The sequence below is a fragment of the Drosophila santomea genome, chromosome 3R (genome assembly GCF_016746245.2).
Source record: "Drosophila santomea strain STO CAGO 1482 chromosome 3R, Prin_Dsan_1.1, whole genome shotgun sequence".
NCBI lineage: Eukaryota > Metazoa > Arthropoda > Insecta > Diptera > Drosophilidae > Drosophila > Drosophila santomea.
In genome coordinates, this window is record NC_053019.2 from 23,661,179 (window position 1) to 23,684,095 (window position 22,917).

General features: G+C 42.1%; 1 protein-coding gene across 5 annotated transcripts in view; it reads right to left on the reverse strand.

Annotated features, from left to right (window-relative positions):
- Nucleotides 1–22,917, reverse strand: part of LOC120453195 (RYamide receptor) — a 53,180-nt gene that overhangs the window by 2,706 nt on the left and 27,557 nt on the right. Inside the window, exon 5 of one of the 5 annotated variants that reach the window (XM_039637767.1) lies at nucleotides 5,572–5,954. The exons of the other annotated variants lie outside the window; for them this stretch is intronic. Coding sequence (XP_039493701.1) covers nucleotides 5,697–5,954 — 258 coding nt within the window. The 3' untranslated portion in view covers nucleotides 5,572–5,696. Of the gene's footprint in view, nucleotides 1–5,571; nucleotides 5,955–22,917 lie in introns of those variants that run through there. 5 annotated transcript variants of the gene reach the window in all.

Consider the following 22,917-nt stretch of genomic DNA (forward strand, 5'->3'; position numbering starts at 1 on the left):
CGTTCCACTCTTGAGTTGCTGGGCAAAGTAAACGAGTGCTCAACGCGGCCATTTGATTCGTTTTAATGCCTCGTTTGTTGGCCATCCAGCCGGGGAGTGTGAACCATGTCAACATTAAGTATACGCCGCGTTGCTGGACGTCAAAGCAGCAACACGAGGAGCAAACAGAGTGCGCCCAAGCAAGCTCGTCGTAATGAATGTTTATACAAATATGTTCCGTCATGCTGTTTTTCCCCTGACGCCTGGACACGCATCTCCGCCAGCTGTGACCTTTGGCCCCAACATGTGTCTGCAGACGGATGAACTCTGGCATCAACTTTCCCTAGCCCCCCACACAGAAAAAAAAGTGTGTAAGTAAATGTTTTTTTTAAATGTGAATATTTTTTAAATTTAATGACATTTTTTTCCAGTGCACTCGTTGTCTGTGGGTGGAAACTGCAACATCATCTGGCGTCTGGAGAAGTCTTTATGCCGCGGCCGACTGAAGTGCTGACTCTGCGGCCATATGTCATATGTGCCGGCTATATTTTCTGCGCCCGCGGCTCTAGTTTCATCTTTATTTTGGCAGTTTGTTTTGGCCACCTGAGCGTGACAGTTCCATGGCTTAATTGCCGGCTGCGGAGGCTGCCGGCATTAGCTGCAATCACAAGGCACTTGGCTTTTTCGGTGATTTGTTTTGGTTTTGAACCGGTTGGTGGTTAAGGCTGAGTCCGCCCATCAAAGTTTATGCCGCGTCTGGGCTTACATAAAAAATGAGCTCATGTTTGTGGCTCAGTACAGCCGTGTTGTAATTCATCAAAATATTTTTGGCTTCACACCCACAAAATCAAAGCGGTCAGCTTTTGGAACTGGGCCATCAAAGTCTTAGGCTGACAAATGAGGCTTGGATTCGCCGAATCTGCTACAATGAGGTAGAAAGTGAGAGCTCCATTTCGAGTGGAATAGAAAGGTTGTGATGGGGCACAAAGCGGACTTTATTCCAGTTCCTTTCTCCAATGTAATTCACTAATTGAATTACCGGACACGTCCGTCTTATGGAAATTGTTCCTAATTCTAGGTCCTTTTTGCTTGATTTATTAATGAAGTTTTGCTTGGCAAGGACGCTCAAAAGCCTTTTAAGTATGGATAATATACCTTGTATACATGTTTTCTTTTATAAATAAAATCGCTAAAGGCATAACTTCGATTTTGTCCGTCTTAATTTATTTCCGGATGTTATTAAAGTTTTTCATCAGCAAAAATAACACCACTTAAATAACAGCAAAAAGGCGTGGTAACGCGTTTGACTGCGTTTTTTTTTTGACAAGCCTCTTAGTTTTTATTATTTGGAGCTTTTTTCCGTCACTTAGCCTAATGACACTGAATGCGAATGGACAGTAAGCAAACACAGTTTGCTGCAAATTAAAAGAAAAAACTTTATTCACAACGCTGCTGAATTGGAAATCTTTCTTTTGCGTGGGAGTAGAAAACCGGGACCTAAAAAGTTTGGTATAAAGTAATAACAACCGCGAACGAAAATTTGATCAATAAAAGGGTAAAGCACGAATTTTGAAGCTTACAACCATTAATCAATCCAATTCACTTATCGATTAGCTCGTGCCCCAAGTTATCTTGACCAATTCCAGGTAATAACAATTGACCCATGGGCACCCGCATGTTTGATGATGTGGTAATTGAACCAGCTTTTAATTGCTCAGCAATTGCGAAAGTGCCAGAAAAATGGGAGAGAAGCCTAGTTGGTAATAGTTTTGGTAATTTAAAAGCCACAACCCGAAAATCAGTTGAGGTGTACACCTAACGCCCAAGTTGTTATCCGTGAAATGGCAAAAATCAAACGGTCATTAAACATTTCGCTTGGCCGGCAGCCAAACTAATCAGCTACTAATTTACACGGCAAGTTACAGCCCAACCTCGCCTTACAAAATGCGGTTTTACTTTTGATTTCAATTTAAATGAAATATTTTGAGCTTTCAGATGAATTTTAAAAAATTTATTTGTAGCTTTATTAAAATTGATAATAACATTTCAGCACAGCTATCAACGGGATTAGGATGATCATTATTTATAATATCTTTAGTGAACCAACACAAAAGTTTAAGAGCTGCTAATGTTAAAGCGGCGTTTTTACGGATTCCCAAACTTGTGAAGAAAATAAATTGAGTACAATAACCAAATGACCACGACAAGAAAGCCGTAAAAAGCCAGTCATAAAAAATAATCCAATAAAATAATAAAACTAAAACACGAAATAAGAGTAAACAGGACGGAGTGCCAAATGGACTTTTGTTTGCCGCAATTATAAGCTATGCGATTTATAGTCCCATGAACAAGGCTTGGATTTACCATTTTCAAGGAGATTTTCTTTTCAGGAAAATGAGTGCTATTTTTCCTCGCGATTCCCTATAAGCCATATTAGACGATAAAACCAACTTAAGTCAAAGACGGAAATATTTTGTCGGGTTTTGAGGGATACTCCGCTTTGTTGTACATATCTTCCCAGGTCCGTTAGCCCACATTTACTTTAACGACCTACATACATACATTATAATTAACCAAAACGCCATCGTTGAGTAGAGGGGCGTGGCAGAAATACGCACAATTAATTAAAGCGCCCAAAGTGTCATAAACCTTTCAGCGTTGTCAATTAAACGCGGCAACCGAAAGTGCGAACCTAAAACCTCACAATTTCTGCCCCCCTTTTGCTTTTGACCTCTCGGAAGTGCTTCACCTGCGATTTATTGCGGGCGTGGAAATGAAAAAAAAACTCACAGAAAAGAAAACCACACGCCCACCGGGTGAAAAGTAAAGGTCATAAAAATGTTCGCTTGAGCCGCAGTATATACGTATATTTTTATTTGTGACTGGGAGGGGAAACGTTTGTCGGTTATGATAGAATAATGTATTTCCCAGTGTCCGTGCAACAAAATCTCTTTGCGTTCTCCGACAAATTGAATTTTAAGGATTTTATTTTCCCCATAAATTGCGCCTCATACATATATTTATTTTGTATATTTCAAAAGCTTTCCCATTCGCATTATTCTGAATTTGCTTGTTACATTCCTCAGAATATATAACGTAAAACTCAAGCCAACACTGCAATATTAAATTCACATTCATTCTAGGCGTTGCTTTTCATCTTGATTATACTAAGTTTAAAATACGTCATGTATATGCAAATAATGGGTTTGAAGTGCAAATGACTGTGGGTAATTAAGTGAAAGGATATTTCCATCGAAAAGGAAAGTGCACCAAATTGAAACAATGTTGCGGCTTAAGAAACTTTTCAAATTTCCCAACTGCAAGCAGTCATGTTCTATTTTTAGGTAGGATCTATACAGGTTCAATTCATTGGCCACTTCATTCACAATAGCAGTTTTTCCGGCCAATTTCCCACAAGCAAAGTCCTGTTTACGGTCCTTCTGTTCCACAGTTTGTCCTGTTTTGGCCATTTGGCCAGCCGGGCAACACGTTTCCTTTTTTACGAGCCATCTAGGAATATTCTGACAAGATAAAACGCACGTGTACGAAAAGGAATTAATTAGGCTTATTGAAGAGCCTCTTGCTACCAAATTTTGCCAACACTTCACCTATCACTTCACCATCACTTATATATGCAACATTAAAGAATGTGTACTAGGTTTTCCTTAATTTGAATATGATTTTTGAGGGTCTCGTCTGACTTCCAGTAAAGTGTGCCGCAGGGCGACGCTTTTGTATGACGGATTGCCATTGATTGCGCGGCAAAAGCTATGGGTAAACCTATAGTCATGGTAAAAACAACAGCAGTGGTTCATTTTGAGCCCAGACAGGCGGAAGCGAAGCATATGCCGGTGAAATATGAGGCTGGGAACAAAGGCAGCGGCACACAGCACGCCGAATTGAGCTGAGCCCCTTGGAAAAATAGACACCAATTTCTGGTTAACCCATTTGAGTGATACATCAGGTTGGGTTGCCTTCCCTCGAAGTCCTTTTGTTCATATATGCATGGGCACAGTTCTGATTCCTTTACTATTCATTAAATAAATTGGCCAGTGATAGCTTAGTTAACCATTGTTGTACCCAAGAAATAAAATTATATTTATTTTAAGCTCGTGTTTACGTTGCTTATAGTACTATGTTCAAGGTATATGTAATTAGGAAAGCCTGAGAAACTTCAACTTCATTGGAATTATCTTAATTATTGCAATAAAAAGTAGGCTGATATGGGTTAACGGTAACAGCAACACTCGCGATGAAGTGAAAGTGCTAAAGCCGCGCGAAAATGAGAGGAAGAAGCTCGGCCGGCAATGACAATGCCAAGCTGTCTGTATACTTAAGGCATTAAAACATTGTAGCAAAAAAAAAAAATCAAAATTAAAAAAATAAACAGAAATTCACAAAGAAAATAAAGCGAAGGCAAATTGGAGGGTTTCAAAGCAGTTGGTAATGAGAGGGAAGAAAACAGAGCAACAGTTTGTCATTAACTTGAGGCGAACGATCTTGCTGCCTCTTCCCTGAAAACTTTGAATAATATAATATAAAATACCAACTTTAGGAGATTGTGCAACTGGAGCCACACACTCCACAGCAACTTAGCGGAAAGTTTACATTAATTATAAGGATATAAATTGCTGGTCAGCTGTGTTCCTCGTTACTATTTAACAACAGAAATGCGTGAAATCCGTCGAAAAAGAAAACAGAAGGAATGCGAATATGGGCGAGAAATTACTTTTTAATTAGTTCACTGTCCTCCGATGTCAAAAGTACCCTTTTCAAGAGGTTAATTAGTTGAGGGAAAATGGAAATTGAGCGGAAAGGCAGGGTCAGCGAATGATTTTCCTTGTCCCCTTGGCTACTAAGTGCCATTTAGCTTAGAGAGTGTGAAATGAGAATATCTTAAGGGTTTTTTTTTCGTAATTTTGTCACCGTTGTTTTTTTATTTGTGCATAACGTACTTAGGCCTAGTATAATTAAAGTATATGTATTTATATGTATGGAGCAAGTCAGGCCTCGCTAAATCATCTTCTGCTACAAATCATCATCATCATCATTCGCTCTTCCGGGCGCCAGATGAGGTTCCCATCCAAGGAACCAGCACATGTCGCCTATTAGCTAATAGAATTTTCCAGGCAGGACTGAAGGTTAGACTCCAATTTAGTTGAAGGTGAAAAATGTACAGATGCGACAGGTGGATAGCCAAAGTGAGTGAAAAAAGGATTGGAAGAATGGAAACGTATTATGTACAACAGTTGTGGGCGAAAGTGCCGCCCCCCCCTTTGAAGGGAGTAATGTAGGTCTGAGATAATTGGGGGACACATGGTGGTCGAAGATCGTGAGGTGGTTAATGTGATGTGGATGATGTGGTGTACTCGAGTGAGAGTTTTGGGGGCATGTCAACGACAGGACTAGTCAGTTCGAAGTTCGCAATTTTGAGTTCTCGATGGGTTGAAGATCCATTTAGTAGGGTCCGGACTTTCCAGGTGGTCCGTAGTTGCTGGACGGGGCCGAGATGGAGCCGCTGTCTCCTCCATTGAAGCCACCATCGCCGCCAGTGTTGTAACCACCGCCGGTCCCGGCACCAATAGAGCCCGAGTTTCCGCCAGAAATGCCGCTCGAATCCTTCTGGGTCTTGTACTTGATGAAGTAAACCTCTGGCTTCGATGGCTGCGTGGGTGCGGGCGTGGGAATGACAATGTCCTGCTGATCCTCGGGCTTCTTCACCAGCACGTAGACCAGAGTCTTCTCCTCGTTCTGAGGCTGCAGGGGAATAACCGGAGCCTGGTACGATGGTGGCGATGGGGCCTTGATGAAGATGATCTTGTAGTGCTTCTGGGACTGGCCAATGGGCAGGTTGGGGCGCTGGCGCACTTCTTCCTGCTCTGGTGGTGGCACGTGCACGTAGATGTGCTTCTGCACCAAGGTGGTGCCACCGCCGCCGCCGCCTCCACCGCCTCCGAAACCGCCAATGCTGCCGCCTGTGGATAAATAACATTATGTTTTGTGTTAAATTGCGATTACATTCGGATGTGATCTTGGGTGCACAAAAGACACGCACCTCCACCGAAACCTCCGCCGGAGCCGCCTCCGAATCCACCGCCAAATCCGCCGCCTCCTCCACCACCACCGCCGCTACTGAAGCCACCGCCTCCGCCGCTGCTGAAGCCACCGCCTCCGCCGCTGCTGAATGATCCTCCGCTGCTGCTACCGCCGAATCCGCCACCGAATCCTCCGCCGGAACCGCCGCCGAATCCTCCGCCAATGCCACCGCCAATACCACCGCCAATGCCACCGCCGGAGCCACCGCCGCCACCAGGACGGTTGTAGTTGTATCCGGCTTCGGGACGGGCGGCGGCCAGCGCCAGGCAGGACATTAGGATGAAGGCTTTCATGGCTGAACAATCACGGGTCAACGGTGCGTATGGGTAATGGATATAAGATGGGGATGCGGATTCACGGCTTATTCGTTCACAACGCACACACTTAAGCACTCGGCACTATTCCACAGTAATCCTCGGTCTGTGGTTTAGTATGGATGAATGATGATTTTTTTTTTGTTTTGGGAAGAACAGAAACAAGACGGGGATTCAGTTATACGGATTGGGTTAACTCAAAAGCTTGAGGTGCCTCACGTTGCTATATCCTCGGAATGCACTTGGCTGCTGTTTATTAGACCAAATCAAATGCTTCACTGACGAACCACTGCAGCCGCATCACCAATTTATACAGAAATCCAGCCAGATGCACGTCACCACTACAACTACCACAATATCAGCAGTTGTTGTATCCGCGAGAGGGTCGCCGTTTCGGCTTGGGTTTGTTCGTTTTTGGAGATGGCGATGGAGATGGAGATGGAGATGGTGATGATGATGCGACTTTGCTTTCTGGGCACTGCGCATGCGTGGCGAGCTGGCCAATAATGAGGCGCTGTCTTGGCCATCTGTCTGTGTCTCTGTGTATCTGTATCTGTCTGCAAAAGTATCTGTATCTTTAACGGCATGCTTACTTGTATCTGTGGGGTTACCGTCTGTTTGTGTCTGTGTCTGTGTGGGATGGCAAGTGAAACCGAAATTACCGCACAATCAACTTATTACAGCACCGCCGATTTCCCGCTGTCGGATGTGCTGGAGAGCTCTCTCTCACTGAGCGTCTCGTTTTGGCCACACATTTTTTGGCCAAGTCGAGACCCAGTGTCGTGCACTTTCGCTCTCATCGCCGCTGGGCTGCCACTGCCGCTGCTGGGTTAAAACCGATCCCTCACTTCAGCGTCAGCTGGCCTGGCGAGCGGATGCTTTTTTTGTGGGGTCGAATTTGGAAAATTTCTGCACGCTTCTGCTCTCAACGAAAGTGAAAATCGTAGGAAAACTCCCCCAAGCTCACAAGTCTCTCCACTCTGCAAACAATGGCAATTTCGAATAATTTGATGTCTGTCTGTGGATCTCTGGGCCGGCATTGTGTTTTATTTTCTAAGGGGGGGAGAAAAGCCAATTTCCCTGCCCCTCGCACGACAAATGCGAATACGTGCCATGATGGATGGCAGAGTGAATGAGTGTGATTGTGATTGTGACAGCGAGTGTGTGTAAGTGTGCCACTGTGCGAGGCCTACGATCCGTAGATTCTCCGTATAGATAAAGATATATATCTGGGTTGGCCGTGTCTGGTGTGCGAAAGTAATTGCCAGGCGGGATCGTATTTATTGCCAGACATCCTTGGCGTTTGAGCCATGGCAAATAAATCACAAATAATGTTGGCTCTTGTTTTTGAAACCATAAGGCGAATGGTGCATAATGCGAGGTTACCAAATTTCGGGTAACAGTTGCATATTTCACACTACTTGAAACATATACTTTTTCGCGATAAAGTATGTCGAAATTTTGCATCTTTTGTTGAGTAACAAACTAGTATTTTCTAAGAATTGAAGACCATTTGTTGCTATGGTAAAATGGTTTTGTTGAAAAAATCAAAATATATATATATATATTTATTAGCCTTTATATCTCATTATGCCTACGGATAAATCATCATTTTTAAGCTGTAAATAAATCCGCCATTTTATTAAGTTTATTTTCCTACAACTATTATTTATTTGTGAGTACAAAGGGCTCAATGAAGTGGTGTGTTGCGTAATTCACGCTTGTAAACAAAATAAAATCCTGTTTAATGTTTTTTATCAATGCACGTAATGTTATTAAAGCCAATTTATTTCTTTCCACTGCCACTTTTCGTATTCAGGCAGCTAATTGTGTTAAGTTTAATGAAGTGGTCCATCAGTTCGGAACAACTTAACGTTCAATGAACCGAATACAAAGCAGCGAAAGGTGACAGAGAGTGTAATGCAAACCACCACTTATTCAATTAGATGTCAGTTTTCGGGTCAGCATTTTTATTGTGCGATTCGATGCGATTTTTAAATTTTTTGTGGCGGCAGCTTCAAAAGACTAGGTTGGGGAAAAACCATCAGTGGGGCATACAAACATAAAACATGAAATAAGAAACATATTCGGGGGGAACGAATTGGGATGTAAAATAAACACTAGGTGGTACACTAACGACTCAAATAAATACAGTAGTTGACATGGACATATCATTAACACTTTTATGGCTCAAAACACCTCTCACCTTAAAATCAAAAACCAATAGGTGTATTTCACTTTTGGACACATCACAGTTTTGTTTGACATTGTTTTCATGCCCACTCGATTACTCATATTTCTATAAGCTAATGGAATGAGCATTTCTCCAATCTCGGTAATTAAAATCGAGTGCTCATGAATCACGGCAATTCCTAAACGACACTTGACAAACGACTTTGTGGCTTGGGTGTGTGTAATTACCACCTGGTGGGGGTAAAAACGCAACTCCGCCTTCTGATGCAAGTGAGGATGTCGGCTCAAACTCGCGCTCTTAGGAATAATAATAATAAAAATTAAAACGCAACTGCAGTCAGCTGTCAGCCGGGTAGTGTTTCCTATTGCGATTTCACCTTGAATCGCTCTCAGTGGTTGCATAACCAAAAAGAGCTACAAAAAAGGCCATTTCTTCGGGCCAAGTTGAGCCAGGAGCAACAGTTGCCATATGCAAACACTGTTTTGGCTAACGAGCGTCGAGCGATTTTTCGTGTATTGACAAACGCGAGGCTGCAATAAATTGCTCGGTCTGGGAAACGAATCTGCATCAACGAAATCGAATTGAAAGAGCCCAAAGTGCCGAAAAGCCGAATTAAACCGAATTCAAAGCCTGGCCAACAGCACCCGCCACCAAGGAGCAACCAGTGGCCATTCAATCTGCATCTCCGCTGCCTCCGAATGTCACTCCATGGATGGGAATGCAAATCGGAGCTGCAATCCAAGTTCGAGTTCACATCCGAGTCCGCGAAACGCGGTCGCCTTGAAATGCGCAAGTCTTGGAATTTGAATACCCAAAATACCCTAAAAAATCAATTAAAATGGTTAAACTATCAAAAAAAACCTTTTAATATGGAATGCCATACCTTGATGAGCTAAGAAAAACACTCTCTTTAAAATTGCATTCCAATTGAAAAAAAAACATTTTTTTTTTTTTTTGCAAATTTTGATGTTGGTACCCCTTATCAAAACTGAAAATTTTTCAAAAAAAATTTTTTTTTCCCATCAGCCTAAAAGCGGTTTTTATGGAACCTGTAGGTTATTAGATGTAAAAAAATACATTTCGGGTGTCTGTGGTTCACTTCTAAGCCAAGATATTCCAATAAGACCATAAAAACGGTCTTTTACCAAAGACCTGAGTTTCACCCAATGTTTTACATTCTTCAGCAAATATTTTAATAAAGATAAAAGCTACTAACAGATAACAAAGGGTATCTGGTAGTTTAAGGGTGAATGTTTCCTTTCCTTTTCTCCAAACTAAACGCTTTTCATTCAACTTCCGAATGCCGCTGGGAAAAAAGCGCCAAAAGCGCGCCGATCGCCAAAAGACCAAAAAGAAACCGCAGCTGGCGATAAATCTCACGCTCAACAATGCGGCTAAAAATAAGCAGTCGGCCGACTGAGGCTGCCAAACAGTCAATGGGGATCACAATGCCTTTGGGACGATAAAAAGCGTTTAAATTGGAGTAAAGTCAACTGTGTGAAATTTAGTGTACTGAAGTGCTTAACTCAGTAAGTTGTAATGTGGGGCGTAATTTGAATGCGTTGCAAAGGCATTGAAATGCAGGTAATACCTGGACAATGGGATGCTATATAGGTTTTGCAACAGAAGTAACATTGATTCCATAAAAGATATTGTTTATCCCCCTTCGTGTTCAAATAACAATTTGACTTGCCAAATAAAATTGGTACCAACCACAATTTATTTCGCCACTAAATTTCCAATGTACGTTGTAAATAAACTCATGGCATGTATCTGTTTTTGTGTAGAAGTACTTCAAATTTCGTGCAACTATAAACTCATTTGCATATTAAGTGTGAGCCCAGAAAATGTCAGGGGGATATTAGTTTACTCAGGCATCTCAACATGCATATCTGGGATACCAATGACTTGAACTTTGTTCACTGGGCTGACGCCTCGGTGGGCGGTGAATCAACAGAAAGTTGCATAAAAGTAACAAAGATGCAATACATTCAGGTTGACACTGAAAGATAAAACACACACGCAATGGGCAAAAATATGGGAGCATCCCTGGGAAGTGGAGTGGGGATTTTTATGATTTTGGAGGCCGGGCCCGTGGGGTAGGAAGTCGACTAAGACGACGACAGTTGTTGCTTCCTGCATCCATTGTCGCTGGTTTTTACCGGCGGCATCATCCCCCTCACCAGCACCACCTGCACCTCGCCAGCACCTCATCCTCCTCATCCTCCTCATCGGTTTTCCATCTCCAGTCTGCCCAGCAACACTTCCTGCTTGTTAGGCAAACGGCAGCGTGCAAATTTTATATTGTTGTGTGCGATTTCTGTGTTTAGGCTCTTTGCGTTTTTCTCTCGCTTTTTATTTTTAGTTTTTTTTAGTTTTGTGCAGCCGTCTGAACGGTTTCGCCGTTTTTACATTTGACATTTTTGGTGTTGCTTCAGTTGGTGCATGTTGCATGTGGCTGCGTTGTTGGTCTGTGTTGTATGTTGCCGCCGGCGCGTCAATTGCATCTCCCATCTGTCCGCGATGTTATCGTCGCATCGGTGCATCGATTCGAGATTTGCAGACTTATTATTTATTGTATGTTCGGTTGTCCAACGGTTCGAGATGTTCAATTCAATTGAATTTGTTGCTACTCGAACTCTTTTGCCGGCGCATATGTTTCTGCTCGCTCACTTTTAAATGCTAATTAGTGTCAACGACTTTTTGCCACAGAGTTGGCTTTTATATATTTTGGTTTTTCGCTTAACGGTTGGCCATTTGGCAATTCAAGCAGCGCGTCAAATTGTCTAAGGTCGCCGGCAAATGAAAATGTTAATGTCCGATAGCGAATGGGGCATTCAGAGTGGTTAGTAGTCTTCGAGACGAGCTCAAATGTTTGTCATTAACCTTCATTTGCAGGCGGCAATTAAAAGTTCTTGTGTGTCTCTGAAGAAACTTTTGCCCATTGTACCTAAATTGAATTTGGATTTACAGATGTCTAACGCAGATTTCACTTCGCAATTGGATTTAACCATTGGTAACCCAAACCAATAGGTTTAGGGGTTTAGGAATTTTCCATTCCAGTTTTGTTTACACTCACGTGAATACCAACGAACAGATTTCGAAATGTAATTAAGTAAGAATATGTTTTACCAGGTGTATATTAAATTTACGTTCTTCATTCTATTCCGTAAACACATTATTCTTATTGCTTTTATTTAGCAAGCTGTTAATTAAATTGCAACACATTGAAATGTCGGGCATATACTTTGTATTCCTTGAACCACTTTTACACTTGCGTATCCCTTTTTCTTGTGGTCTGCACTCTAAAACTTGCATGACTTTCAGCCATTTTTTCTTTCATTTCAAGTTGCCGTTTAATAAACGCAATTTAAGTTGAATACCACTCTGTTACAATTTGCCGAGTAGTGTTCTTGTACCGCATTTCGGTGGCTTCCTCTCCAACTGACAAATGGAAAAGTCGTGTCGAGTGCGGATCATTAATCATCCGCCACCTTTCGCACATACCGAACGCATTTCACCTATATCACTTTTGAAGTGGTATGCAAGCCCACAAACTTTGGCTGCATTTCTGGCAGCGCGAAAGAGTAACTGCGGAGCTCAAAGTTCAACAGGAGTTGCTCCATATGGATACGCAAGCTGCGAGACTAGTTACTAAGTTAACACTCCACTTAATTCCGGAATAAAAATCAAATTCACACCTGAGTCCGGAGAAATGTGGGTCGCTCTGTGCTTAAGAGGTGCAGGGGTATAAATGCAAAAGAGACCATAAAATGGGCGCACAACGTGGCGTATGCGTAATTTTACAAATGAAGTGCAATTTGAATGAATCCTAAAACTGGATGCTGCTGAGCTCGCAAAAGCGAAAATGTGTGAAAAGAAACTGCCGACTTTGATTGTGCGCCCGTCTGCTCTTAATGCATATCGTAAAACTTTTGCCTAATGAAATAATTAAAGCCAACAGCGATGCACAGAGAAAAAGAGAGTAGACGTAGTGGTTTACTACATCAGGGGTTTCCAAAATATTTGCTTTGATCTTAATTTAAACAACAGACAAAGCTGGGAATCGTATGTATCAGGCATGTAATGGGTTGTATAAAATATGTATTGAAACTTAAAACCAACAGTTTTACAATCCTTGTATATTCTTTATTAAATTGTAAATTATTAAATTTGGTAAAAAATGTTTCGTATGTGTGAAGGATGTGTCCTATTCGTCATAAAAATGGCTGAGAAAAACACATTGTATGCCAATAAGGGCATGCCGCTCACTTGGATTTGCATGTGCCAAACTTTTATTGCATTCGGATTGCAATTGATTCCCTTGCCGCCGAGCGGAATTTCAAATATCTGCGGCTCCCACCCAAACTGATGTGGCTGAAATGGAGGTGAAATCTGGGGATTGGAACTCTGTTTATAATGCCAATTGCGGTGTAATTTATGTTTGCGGTGGGAACCGCGGGGGTTAAATTGTGTGGGATCGCGGTCATTGTGGTTGATTTGTTTGTTTTTGGGGTGGATACAGCAAATGCATATTAAATGGAAATATCATTTTGTCTGTCATATTAAGAGGTTTTCCCCAAATCAGCGGAAATCGCTTTGTGTTTTCTCTTCATCTTTGCATTTCATTTTTGCATTTCCTGGGCGCAATTTTTCATCATTACGAGTATATCTGTTCATCAGCAGCTGCACGTGCCCCAAAAACCCGGAGACCCGAAGAAAAGAAAAGCAAAGAAAAGCTGAGAAGCCAAGAAAGGGAAAAACGTGCGAGTCTGTCGGCCATCGATCCAACAATGGCAGCCACAACAGACGCATTTGCATATCTGTCGAAATATTCGTAATTCATCAACGACATCCATCCATACACTCCTCGATACGTGGCCAGTTCCTCTGGGCGAAGTCCGTGTAATTTGGCAAGAAGATAATGCAAATGGTCATTAGGCACAGAGTCGGATTCGCAACTTTATTGGCCGGCTTATGCAATTTGCCAAGTCTTCGGTCTTGTGGCTAGAAGAAACCACAATTATTTAAATTGCACTGTCGAAGACGTAAATATGCGTGAAGTGTTTGCGATTCCTTTTACTTTTCGGGCGGCAGATAGTTTTGTATCACCGTATCTTTGTATCTTTCCATTGTTGCGTGCGCCAGTGGAGTTTACTTTAAGTCTTTTGCAATCCACTGAAGTCTTCTGTAGATTTTGCAGATCTTAAGAGGTCTGGAATACTCTGGGAATTATGAACAAACCTTGAAAAAGTTCTTCAACAGCTCCCAAGGAAATAGTAATTTGGTTATGCTGCTCCTAATAAATTTCGATTGAAAGCCCCCAACTTTGGGCAAAAGTAATTGAAGTTGACAGCAAAGCTTAAACCACCTTCCTTTACACAAACAAAAGTCAAAACAAGAAATCGTATTTTGCGTAAATGGGTTTCAAATTTCACACTTTGGCCAAGAGCACAAGGCCTGAAATATAAGCCATAAGCTTGGGATCTAAAGATTGATTGAAGGGACTGAAGGCCTGGGGGAAAGACACTTTATGCCAGGGGAAATACGAAAATGTCAAGATAAACACGGCCGAGGCTGAAAACTTGTTAAAATCAATTAAGGGCACGAAGCGAAAAGTGAAAGAACGGCCGCCAAATGACAGTCAAACCAAAGAGAGTGGTCTCTGTGATTGGACCATCGTCGCATTGGTTACGCAACTCGGTTCCAGGATGCAATGGCCATCGAGTTATGAAAGATGAGTGGAGACCTCTGCCGTCAATTGGAATGGCGCGATAATCAAGGCGATTTATGGTGACTGCAAAACGCGTGGCAGCGCGCCAAAAAGGATGACCACCATGAACCGGCTCCCAAAGTGGATGCAGCACCCCCAACTCCTAAACCGTGACCATATCTCCATGGGAATCCTCAGCGCCACCACCCCCAACCACAAAATCCTCCGTAACCGATTGGGTAAGCGCAAATTGAACTCAAAGATAAATGACCAGTCCACAAAGAGATTGAGATTCCCATCGGAACTGGCTGGCTAACTTTCGCTTTTAGGCACTGCCATCCAAGATGAAGACGCTGCCGATTGAAGTATTTTTTAACATCACATGCAGTCACTCGTAATTAATCTAAACTGCCTCTTAAATTGTGCTGCACAGTTCAATTTTTTGTATTTAGTTTATAAGTAGATTAAGCATTAAATAGTAATAAGGAACAATGCAATATTTGTAATGCTTTCAATTACAAGCGTAATTTGCCTTTATTAATTGGTGGACTTAGCGGCTACCTTTGCTTTGGTTTATTAAATCAGCAAGCACTGTATGTTCACTACCCTATACATACGTAATTTACACTTTGCATCTACTAAAATTTAAATAATCAATTACTTATAAGGTAGTGTTTTAAGTTTTATAAATATTAAAAATTTATTTTGCTCTGTAACAAATATTATTAGCATTATTATAGAGTATCTCCGATTTGTTGTGACTTTGCAGATCACGTTGCTGTTTGTATTCATGCAAAGTAGCCGGCGTTGCTTGTTTTGCAGTTGTTCGAGTGGCGTTTGTTGCCGCTGGTGTTGTCATCATTTCCACTTTAGTTGTTCAGGCAACCCGAAACCGCTTCAATTGGCAGTGCAAATATTAATGAGCGAACGTGTCCGGGGCGTTCACGAATTCGTATGCAATGTGGTGATAATTGTCCCTTTGCCAAAATGACTTCATCGTAAATGCGGAAAAGATTATCAATGGCCCGAAGCGGTAAAGGAGGTCGGGTGAAAGAGGAGTGAAAGGGACTTATCACTTGTTGCGTAACGATCGAAAGGGAAAAACTTAAAAAGCGACCGACAATTCTGTGGCAAGGCCAACTCGCAAAGGCCCAAGTCCCAAAATTGAAGGCAATTTAAAGACCACTAAAGCGTTAATTCCCAGCTTTTTTTGCCACTTGAAGGCACACGCACATGTGTTTTGATGTGTCCTCTGGTCGAAACCTCAGCCTTTGGCAACAGATGCGTGGCATTGCTTTGCGTGCCCAATTTGTGAAAAATGTACAAGCATTTGGCAAGTTTCTTTGCAGCTTCGAGATATATATCTGTGATCTACAGCACTTGCCCCGCCCCTTAATCATCGCCAGATGCAGCGACTCACGCACTTGACACGCGGCTCGATTAGGGGCTTATGAAAATTGCGCGAGACACGAAAAGGTCACTGGTGGAACTGGTTTGTATCTGCGATTCGCGGATTTCCAGCAGTTGCAAATGTGACCGCAAGTGGTCGCATTCACGAGCTGGCCGCTTTTAACCTTGCAGACCTTGCCACAGTTGCAGCCAGTAAGTTGTTAGTTGTAAGCTGTAAGTTGTGGGTCTGCCAGTTGGCAGTCGGAGTCCACAAAAGTGTCTGGCCAAGGCGAAGGAGGCGAACCAGGCGAAGTCTTTGCAAACGGGCACAACATTTAACCTTTCGAATGGGAAAACGTGTCAGGAAATGCTCTGGCATAACCAAAAAAACCACAGACTCAGTTTGGGGCACATTCGTTGGTACAAGATACTTGCACTTTTTTCTACTTTCTCAGATGAATTTGGCCACGACTTCGCCCTCCAGGAAGAGACAGATAGAAACGTGGGCAGAAATTGACCAGGAAAGATTGCTTTACACTTTTAATACTGGTAATTTTCCGTGTTAATAACCATAAAATAATAGTAAAGACGAATTGGTTACATTTTATGGCAAATCTTCGCCAGGCTTAGATTTAATATGCAGCTTGCTGTGAGTACGATACGATATTGACATTTGGTTAAAGCTTAGCTAATAAGATAATTAGAAATAAGATTTTAAAAAGTTGGATTATTTAACTTAAAGTTCTTAGGGCTTAGGTTTATATTTCCAGAAGAGAAGAAACATATTTAACCATAATGTGGGACCAATGTGGTTGCCATCGGCAATGGCATCATGTTTGCCCTTTAGTCACTCATGCGACCACATAATGAGGCGAATTGGAGCGTATTTCACGGATGCATCCGAGCAGCAATGCGATCTACCGAATTGTGCAACTGCAACTGGACATCCCAGTGGCTGGTTGTCGCAAAAGTTTAACGCATTTATGCAAATCGCTCCATTATCGAGGCACCCACAAACTGGCATCCTCAAAAGTGCATTAGCCACATGAATGTATCCGTATCTGCATCTACATGCATCTGATATGCGTGCCTCTGGGCGAATCGGTGTGGCTTGTGCCTTTAGTCATTAATCCCGTACACTCATCACCCGCAAATGCTCACGTTTTAATTAGGCGATGAGGGGGAGGCACCGCAATGCTGGCCAAAAGGCATCAGCAAATGTATCTCACGGATGTGCATGGTCGTGTCGTGGTCCGTCGACGGTTGCCAGATATCTGGTTTTCGGTATCTGTATCTACAACTTATATGCAGAACCGTTGTTTACTTTTCGGGAAACTCGAGCCGGGTGAAAGTGCTTCACTTTCGCAAGCTTCTTTCGCACATTTTCACATTTCATTGCAAACGTTTGGCCGAAGAAAACTAAAATTAAACCATTTTCCCAGCCAATTTTACGCTCTTTCTTTCGTTTTATCTATCCTGTTAACATTTCCATTACAACGAAATTCAATTCCGTTGTGGAGCTTAAGTTGCGGACTGAGACTTCAAGGTTTTAGTAACTTTTATCTTAGTATTTTGGTTATAAATTTAAGTATGAGTATTCCTCCTAAAACTGAAAAGCTAACATCAAAATTTTAATCTTCATATATCCCATGAGATGCAACATTACACTCACATTCCCAGTGCGTCTAACCCACTGAACTTGAGCAATCGTTACCCCAATATTGTATTAACTCTATCGTTTAAGCCAAATATGTATGTACAAAAACGGGGGAAGCCCTTAGCACGCGACATTTCCGTACCTGGCAGACAATGGGACAATTGTGGCAACAGTCGAACAGACGACACCTTAATAGCTCCATGGCTCCATAAAACGGGGCGACAATACCCATAAAGCCACCCACGCACCCGATGCGGCAAAGACAATTGTTCGGGGAGCGGAAAAGGTGGCAGATGCTGTGTCATGGGCCAGGTCCGAAGCATGATATGGCCATATTACTTTCGCCATGAGAACCACTAACGCAATGAGAACCACTACGTAAAAAGTGGGATGCGCGTTTGTCCAGGGGAGCCATGCTCATGCTTTTATTTGCAGTCGGGATAGAGATGATATTTGCAGTGGCGCTGTTTATTTGAAAATGCCATGACAACTGAAACTGTTGGGTAGAAGTCACACCACCAACTGTGTCTGCACTTCAAATGCAATATATGAAAAATCTGTTTTAAAGCTTTATGGGGCTTAATGTTATTTACCTTGCCAGACAACAAAACTCTGCACATATCATTCTTATATTGACTTTTGCAACATTTGTACTGCATTGCTTTATGTTCCATTCTGAAGCTTGGAAATATTTTTTGATAATTTCAAAATTGAACTTTGAAAAAAAATTTTATTTTATTTTCATCACAAACGAACAGCTTTGGTTTTCATGTTTTAGAAGTCCACAAGCCAACGATGTGCTGTTAAATTTTCTGCAGAGCACGACGTTCAGAGCTCCACTTAAGGCCACAAATCATTTTGCGGCAGTTGGCATGGATGGGATCGGATGCAATGGGATGGGAGTGGAGCTGGGAATGGAGCTGGTCGGAAGGTGGTGTGTGGTGTGTGGCAAGGGATGCAGATATAAAGTTGTTCGTGCGCCTCCAGGGATCCAGATAGGGATTTCTTTGCATGTGAGTCATGTGAGTATGTGTGACTTGGATGTTACGACACTTGGCGAGCTGAAGATTTATGCCGCAATTACCGCAAGTGTAAACTAATTACGGGTTTAAAGTGCCAACTCAAAGATAATGGCAGTCGACAACACAAGCAACAATGAGGTAACAAATAACAACAAAAACTAAGGCAAGTTAACCCGCTTCGCCGTCGCTACTGGTCATTAAGAGTTGACCATTAACAGTGGCTTATCAATTTGAATTATTTCTGTGCGGGATTTTCTCGAGTGGTTCGATGGGTGAAATAGGAAAGCATTGGGCTCCAAAGTACAGCCAGCATCCCCCCTTCCCTTCACGGGGAATCGTGGGGATCCGCGTTAATCTAAATTGTTCGTGTCTGCCATTTCTGAAGTCCGACACCAGCTACCTGTTGGTTTCCATTTGATTGCTGCACAGAGGAAAATTCACAATAGCATTTATAACGTTTTAAGAGGCTTACTCAAAGGTTATATAAGGTTGGTCCATTTTCAATAGTTTTTAAAAGTCTGCGCGGTTAAAAGTATAAGCAAATAATTGCTAGAGATGTTTCACTATAAATCACTCATAAATTGAAACTCTTCATGGCATTTTCATTGTGCACCTGATGCCATCACCATCACCATCACCAACTGGAATCGGAGGCGGGAAAGACTGCCATGTAGGGTGTGGGCCTGCGGATGAATAAAAGCCCGGCAGGCGATGTTCACGTTTTAATTACAAGCCGCTCAGTTGGAAGGCTGAAACGCGGATACACAAAAACGGGGTTAAAGTGCCGCGAATCACACATTTCGACTCCCTGGGCTGGCCCATCTGATGATCTTTGTAACGAGCGATGAACTTTTCAGTGGTATTTTAAATGGGGCACTTGTTGCTCGAAATGAATTAGCTTTAAATTATCTTAATGTGCCTTAAATAATCTGCGTTAATTTGACACTTCCAATTATTACGCAACCAGCGCTGAACTTTGACGAATTGTTCACCATCTTTGGTCAGCTACAAATTTGCATTATCCAAATGCTGTCGACGGGTTAGCTCGTTAGCTGAGTCTCCCATTCATTTGCAGCCACGCCATACGAGGCGTATACGCAATGTGACAAAGTAGCAGCTGCAATTTGATGCGCTCGTATAGTTCTAACATTAATGAGCAGCCCCATTGATTTGCTCAATGACTGCGAGATGGTAATATCACTAGGTTGTGCATTTCTACACGTTAAAAAAAACTTTAAGAATAATACTTTGGCTATGTAAAAATATAGTCTAGCAGTTTTCTAATTGATTGATACATCATTTTTAAACAAACAGCCACAAAAACATTTTTTTAAGTAATATAACTTATAGAACTTGTATCTGAAGTGTACGCAAATGAACTATAGTAGCTGTGTTCCATTGAGGCATCTCCATTAGGGGCACTCGTCTTGGACCCCGAACATTTTTTAGTGCGTCACTGACACAGATTGCACCCAGTCGACATTCATAAATGTTGAATGCAAGTCCGAACCTTTCACTTTTGTAGAATAAACTTGTTCGGGCGCCAAGCAAACAAACAAACCTCGCCGACAAACAAGCACAAACAGACAGACAGACAGGTGGGGTGGAGGGGGAAAAACAATTGCTGGACAAGATGTTTTCTCAATCAACAGCAGATGCAACCACAATTGCCGGACAGCTGTCTTCCAACTGCAGCTACCAACGCGTTTTGCTTTTGGCCACAAACTGCTCTTTCTGGCCAACAAATGACAGAGGATTCTGCTGGTACCAAAATTAAACCTCATTTGTATCGATGTGCAGCAGGATCGATACTCTGTGACTTTAATTACCCATTTTTGCAATTACAGCAACCGATTGCAAACCACTTTACATACACGAACTGTCCTCTCACCTTGTCTATGTTTAATTTACGAACATTCATTGGCTAATTTATGGTCCTCCAAAACTCCTGGCCATTGAACCACCACCGCATTCAGTTTTATTGATTTAAGCCTAAATTGACCGAAAACGAACAGGCTGATACATTTTATAGTCGAGGGCAAACAGTCCAAATGAGTTGGCCATAAAGTCAATGGTTAATGTTAATTTCATCCTACTTGTTTGTCCCATAATTAATGGACTACACGCTTATTTTGCAATAGTCCAACGATCTGTCCACAAAACTTCGAACAAATTGTAGAAAAATAGTAGACTCTTGCATAATTAACGAAGAATTAGGAATGCCAACATTTGGCCAGGGCTCATCAACTATTTGTGAGAGCCATAAACTGTGAGCCATACCCTATGATAAATATATTTGCGGAGGTTTCGGATAATTATTTATTTGAAGAACTACAGCTAAGAGCATTCATGGCATAGGGAAATCTTCTAAAAACAGAAATTCAACTGTATTAAATTTGAAATTTAATGGTCTCTTGTTTGAACAATGTGCCATCCAAATTTACAGCTCATTTTGTTTCTCAGGCAGTTAAGTTGCAGTCAATATGCAACTAAGTTGCTTTGAAAATTCGTATTGCATAAGAAAATATTACAAATATTACGTTACAAAATCCAGTTGTAATATTCAGAAATTGTATGCATATATTCCTAAATAGTTATAACGTGCTGACATTTACACGCATGGACAAAAAATAAAATACCATGTTTGTAAGCTGGCACAAAGTTTCTTTATTTCTGCAAAGTTGTTGTTTGCAGCCATATGCAGATGCAGGAATAGACAGAAATAAATTGGGCGTAAATAAATCAATGACATGGAAGAAGGGCTCGAGTGTTACCCATCCGGTGGACAAGCCGCAGAGGGAACCGGAATCGCAGCTGGGGGAGATCCGAGATACGAAATCCGAGATCCGAGCGGCGAGATAAACAAATCGCACGAAGGGGAGACTAATTGCAGCCTGTTTGCGGAGTGGTTGCTTCTGCAGCTGCTGGCTTTGTGGGTTTTATCTTTTAATTTGCCACAAAACGCACAAAGTGCACTCAACACATTTGGCTCCGCAGCGTGGGTGTGTGTGTTTGTGGGTGTGCACAGCTGTATCTGCGTGTTTGTTAGCCGCCAGTGCGGGAAGACCAAGCCGAACTTACTGGCCAAGCCTGGGAATCCTCTCACTTTTTTTCACATGCACTCTCCATTGTATCCGTGCATCCATGGGATGTGGATGAGCCGACGATGATGAAGATTCCAGCTGCCCGGCCAACTCTGCTGCCAAGACTGGCTGGCTGCCGACTGCTGGATATGACACAGATTACGTAACGCGAAATTAACATTTTAACACAATTCAGCTGAAAGAGAAGACGATGACGCGGCTGCAATGTCTGCCGCAGCCTCAGTCGGAGAAATAAAACAAGACATTTCATCTTCAATCGAGAAGACCGCACACTAAAACACACTATCAGAACAATGATGGAAGATAGCTCTCTAAAATCAATATATTCTATTGATAACCATAGTTGAAGAATGATTTTGATGGAATATTACGATTAACGACTATTTCTTATAACATCTTAAAGCTCTTGAAAATTGTAGTTACCCCTTGTGAGGCATATAAATGCCAAAGAGAAAAAGTAGAAATGGGAACCAGTTGTGTATATTGAACTGCTGGCCGCCTCCTGTTTGGGACCTGCCCAGTTGGACGGGGATGGCTCATCAGTCTGCATTTTGAGCATCCATGGGACAGCCAACAGGGGATCAAATATCGGGAGGACCACGGTGGCGATAATGATCACGTTGACGATGACTACGATGGCCAATGCATGGGCACTTTCTGGCCAAGAGTTACGCCTCTTGCAGTCAATTATGCAATTAACGATTTGCCAGCAAACAAGAAGCAATCGCGCCAAACGATCCGCGTTTCCTTCACATCACACATTAGTAGTCGACACTTTGACAAAACAGACTCGAATGCAGATGGCAGATGCAAATGTTGGCCAGTCGATCTTGCTTGTGTTGGTTGTGCAAAAAACAAAAAAAAGAAAAAAAAAAAGAATATAAGAATAAAGAAGTAATAACGATATTCGTACTCATTCCAAAACTGCAATCGTACGCTGACAACTATGAAGTGTCATCGCCCCAAGTCAGCAATAATATTATTCCCCCTCTCGGATCTCCGATTTCGACTGATTGTTTTGCCTGCGCTGTGTGTTTCCCAGCAATTAGATGATGGACTGCGAATGGCAACTCGTGCAAACAAATTTAGGAAACACTTGACAAATATTGAAAAAGTGCAATGGCAAAAGGGAATGCCATTTGTCTAGGTAAAATAAAGTGAATTATCTCGAAGTGAGAGAGAAGTGATCACATACGTGTATCTTTTACAGTTGTTAGTAGAATTATACATTAATTGTTATTCCGAGCGAGTCACTCATAAATCCTTTCAGTTGCCCACTCAAGCAATTAAGTCTGAGCAAGATTACCCAATAAACTAGTAGTTTTCAATCGACTTTTAACAACGGGCGACAATTACGATTTCGAGGAAGCTGCGACACACAGTCGTCGTCCCATGGGGAGATCGAGTAATTTGCTAATCATTTCAGCTGCCAATTGGCAAAAATGTTCG